Source organism: Procambarus clarkii, chromosome 94 (assembly GCF_040958095.1).
Source record: "Procambarus clarkii isolate CNS0578487 chromosome 94, FALCON_Pclarkii_2.0, whole genome shotgun sequence".
In the NCBI taxonomy this organism is placed as follows: domain Eukaryota; kingdom Metazoa; phylum Arthropoda; class Malacostraca; order Decapoda; family Cambaridae; genus Procambarus; species Procambarus clarkii.
The window spans coordinates 9372007-9377120 of record NC_091243.1 but is presented as its reverse complement, the minus strand read 5'-3'; the positions used below and the strand labels follow the sequence as shown (position 1 = coordinate 9377120).

The 5114-nt window shown below is 46.9% G+C and overlaps 1 protein-coding gene across 1 annotated transcript; it reads right to left on the bottom strand.

Moving 5' to 3' along the window:
• Positions 1 to 3191: 3191 nt before the first annotated feature.
• Positions 3192 to 5114, bottom strand: LOC123751292 (uncharacterized transmembrane protein DDB_G0289901-like). Its single transcript, XM_045733385.2, has one exon. It carries the CDS (start codon positions 5112 to 5114, stop codon positions 3192 to 3194), a length of 1923 nt encoding a protein of 640 aa, XP_045589341.2.

Below are 5114 nucleotides of genomic sequence, written 5' to 3'. Positions count from 1 at the left end.
TTTGTGTGTAAAACGTTTCCACCTTAAAGTCAGGTAAAGACTAATTAAAAGAGTGATGAATTTATTTCATTTTTTTGTGAGTAATTTTTGATTTAGTCTTGAGGAGTGGAAACTGGTATTCCAAGACACATTTGTATATCCTAAGATGCTCAAGGGAGCACTTGCTGCAGCGAGCACTCATGATAGATTGTATGGTGTATGTGCATCTTGTGTATACTTCTTGTGAGGCATGTATACATCTCGTATATATATATAGCTGAGGAGTTATATTACTCTAAGGATGTATATGATCATATATTATATACCTGTAAGGAGATATATATACTCATCTAGTATATGCCTCTCATAGGGTATATTATCATATAATATATACACCCGAGCAGAGTGCTGAGGGTGACACTCCTAAGCAGACAAACACAGACAGACAGACAGACAGACAGACAGACAGACAGACAGACAGACAGACAGACAGACAGACAGACAGACAGACAGACAGACACACACACAGACAGACTGGAATGGCGAGACACAACCGAGCTTAAGAATGGGCACTAGAAAGAATTCCAGCTGTTTAAGGGACCATTCCCGACCTTAAAGGTGAAGTCAGATTCCAATTACATTGATGCGGATGGAGGAAGTCTTAGAGAAATATGGTACTTCGAGTCTGCTTTGATATTGGTAATTACAGTTTCTGAAGATCCAAGCAGCAGAAAGAGCACAATTATGGTATTGAAGACAGCGAGAATTGTAGTTAATTAAGATGACAAGTGGCTCCATCTATTGTTGCAAGGAACGTTCCAGGTTATGTCATTTGATCCTACGCCAAGAAGCAATGATACAAGAGTGTTTTTTTTTTGTTGCTGGAATTTATGCATAAAATACATCCGAGTAATAAATAAGCCAATGGAATGTATGAACAATTTCCAGTTAGTGATAAAGAACATTTTGTTAGCAATTTCCGTCAATGTTCCAGCCATTAGATGAAAACTGATTCCAGCCACTGCGTGAACTGGACATTTTCCTCCACTAGATGAAGAGGAAATTTCCAGCCACTGGATGAAGGGACCATTTCCAGCCACTGGGTGAAGGGACCATTTCCAGCCACTGGATGAAGGGACTATTTCCAGCCAGTGGGTGAAGGGACCATTTCCAGCCACTGGATGAAGGGACCATTTCCAGCCACTGGATGAAGGGACCATTTCCAGCCACTGGGTGAAGGGACCATTTCCAGCCACTGGGTGAAGGGACCATTTCCAGCCAAGGGTGAAGGGACCATTTCCAGCCACTGGGTGAAGGGACCATTTCCAGCCAAGGGTGAAGGGACCATTTCCAGCCACTGGGTGAAGGGACCATTTCCAGCCACTGGGTGAAGGGACCATTTCCAGCCAAGGGTGAAGGGACCATTTCCAGCCAATAGGTGAAGGGACCATTTCCAGCCACTGGGTGAAGGGACCATTTCCAGCCAAGGGTGAAGGGACCATTTCCAGCCACTGGGTGAAGGGACCATTTCCAGCCAATAGGTGAAGGGACCATTTCCAGCCAAGGGTGAAGGGACCATTTCCAGCCAAGGGTGAAGGGACCATTTCCAGCCAATAGGTGAAGGGACCATTTCCAGCCAAGGGTGAAGGGACCATTTCCAGCCAATAGGTGAAGGGACCATTTCCAGCCAATGGACGAACACGACATTTCCAGTCAATGAAATGATAACAATGTCTCTAGCATGAAGCAGAGAAGGTGGAGGCCTGATCAACCGCGCTGGAAGCAACGCGGTTGATCAGGCCTTTTGATCAGGCCGCAATTGGTTTATTGCGGCCATTTCCAGTTACACATGACTGAATATGTTCCAGGCTTCCGGGAACAAGGTGGGGGAGGCTCTTGTGATGTTGAGGAGGAAATCTGTTGTCTGTGATCTAATAACACAGGACAGATGCTTCCAGTCTATACCAATAATTAATTGTAAGATTAATTGGATCTGGTTGTAGAGTGCGTTGAGGTTGTGTAGTGTGTGTTGGGGTGCTATGGTGTGTGTGTTTAGGTGCTGTAGAGGGTATTGAGGAGTAAGATAGTGTTGAGGTGCTATATAGTTTCTTGAGCTTTTGTAAAATGTTTTGGGGAGATGTAGATAGTGTTGAGGTGATGCAGAGTGTGTTTCAAAGTGTTTTGAGAATACACAGAGCGTTTTGGGGCGTTTTAGAGTGTGTTGGGGTGATACAAAGTGTGATGTTGGCCACGAAGTCATTCTCATTCGAAGTGATTCACTGGAAGCTACTATTGGAGGCACTGTAGAAGGCCACAATCATCCCTGGGGAAGGGTACCCCACCAAGCCACTCTTGAAGGAGGGGGTGAAAGCCACAACCCCCCCCCCCTCTAGAAACACATCAAGCCACTCCTCGTTTTCCAATTCACTATTCAGCATTTCCAGGGGTTCGAGTCTCGCCATTAAAACATTTCCTTCCTCAGATACTGCTGTCTCAGCGAGTACATTATTAACATGTTTGTGATTCATTGTTTTCCCGGTGATAATTACTCATAATAAATGAGTAATTAATTACTCATAATAATGTTTGAGTCATTCCTATTTTGAATATTCTCTAAGAGTTACTTGCTCAGATATCCCATTTGCGGGTATTTCACGTAACTGTAGTTTTATAACACATGTTGCAGACGTGTTTAGACATGTCTCATACAAGTTTGAGACAGGTTTTAGGCATGTTTCAAGACCTGGCTGAGACTCGGTACAGACGTGTTCAACACTTGTTACAACCATGGTCGTGCTCTCACTACACACCTGTAAGTCTAGGATATTCCATTTCATGCATCCCACGTCCATGCTGGTATTGCATTTGCAAGCATTTAGCTTGCATGTTGACCAAACCACACACTTGAAAGTGAAGGGACGACGACGTTTCGGTCTCAAGTCGATTGTGAGAATGGTCCAGGACGGACCGAAACGTCGTCGTCCCTTCACCTTCTAGTGTGTGGTTTGGATAACATATTTCAGCCACGTTATTGTGACTCCTCGTCTGTAATTAACTTGCATATAATTCCTCTTGTCGGGGGACAGGCAGCTTGTACTTAGGCTTATATCTAGGTCCCTACCTTCCCCCCCCCCCTCATGGTCAACTTTACTGTCCTGCCACAGGATGCTACCCACAACAGCTGCCTAAGTCTGCATGGGGGGTTTCCTGTTTTACGACTGGGTGCACAGAGGTACATGAATGAAAGGAAACGCAACTAAACTTTTCTGTCTCGCTTGGGAATACAGTATTCCACTACCAGACATTCCACTTCCAGTCATTCCACTCCCAGACATTCCACTCCCAGACATTCCACTCCCAGTCATTCCACTCCCAGACATTCCATTCCCAGTTATTCCACTCCCAGACATTCCACTCCCAGACATTCCACTCCCAGACATTCCATTCCCAGACATTCCACTCCCAGACATTCCACTCCCAGACATTCCACTACCAGACATTCCACTTCCAGACATTCCACTCCCAGACATTCCACTCCCAGACATTCCAGCTCCAGACATTCCACTCCCAGACATTCCACTCCCAGACATTCCACACCCAGTCATTCCACTCCCATACATTCCATTCCCAGTCATTCCACTCCCAGACATTCCACTCCCAGACATTCCACTCCCAGACATTCCACTCCCAGACATTCCACTCCCAGACTTTCCACTCCCAGTCATTCCACTCCCAGACATTCCACTCCCAGACATTCCACTCCCAGACTTTCCACTCCCAGTCATTCCACTCCCAGACATTCCACTACCAGACATTCCACTCCCAGACATTCCACTCCCAAACATTCCACTCCCAGTCATTCCACTCCCAGACATTCCACTCCCAGACTTTCCACTCCCAGTCATTCCACTCCCAGACATTCCACTCCCAGACATTCCACTCCCAGACTTTCCACTCCCAGTCATTCCACTACCAGACATTCCACTCCCAGACATTCCACTACCAGACTTTCCACTCCCAGTCATTCCACTCCCAGACATTCCACTCCCAGACATTCCACTCCCAGACTTTCCACTCCCAGTCATTCCACTACCAGACATTCCACTACCAGACATTCCTCTTCCAGACATTCCACTCTCAGTCATTCCACTCCCAGACATTCCACTACCAGACATTCCACTACCAGACATTCCACTCCCAGTCATTCCACTCCCAGACATTCCACTACCAGACATTCCACTCCCAGACATTCCACTACCAGACATTCCACTACCAGACATTCCACTCCCAGTCATTCCACTCCCAGACATTCCACTCCCAGACATTCCACTCCCAGACATTCCACTACCAGACATTCCACCACCAGACATTCCACCACCAGACATTCCACTACCAGACATTCCACTACCAGACATTCCACTACCAGACATTCCACTTCCAGACATTCCACCACCAGACATTCCACTCCCAGACATTCCACTCCCAGACATTCCACTCCCAGACATTCCACTCCCAGACATTCCACTCCCAGACATTCCACCACCAGACATTCCACCACCAGACATTCCACTCCCAGACATTCCACTCCCAGACATTCCACTCCCAGACATTCCACTCTCAGACATTCCACTCCCAGACATTCCACTCCCAGACATTCCACTCCCAGACATTCCACCACCAGACATTCCACTCCCAGACATTCCACTCCCAGACATTCCACTACCAGACATTCCACTTCCAGACATTCCACTACCAGACATTCCACTCCCAGTCATTCCACTCCCAAACATTCCACTACCAGTCATTCCACTCCCAGTCATTCCACTCCCAGACATTCCACTCCCAGACATTCCACTCCTAGACATTCCACTCCCAGACATTCCACTACCAGACATTCCTCTCCCAGTCATTCCACTCCCAGACATTCCACTCCTAGACATTCCACTCCCAGACATTCCACTACCAGACATTCCACTCCCAGTCTTTCCACTCCCAGACATTCCACTACCAGACATTCCACTCCCAGTCTTTCCACTCCCAGACATTCCACTACCAGACATTCCACTACCAGACATTCCACTTCCAGACATTCCACTCCCAGACATTCCACTCCCAGACATTCCACTCCCAGACAT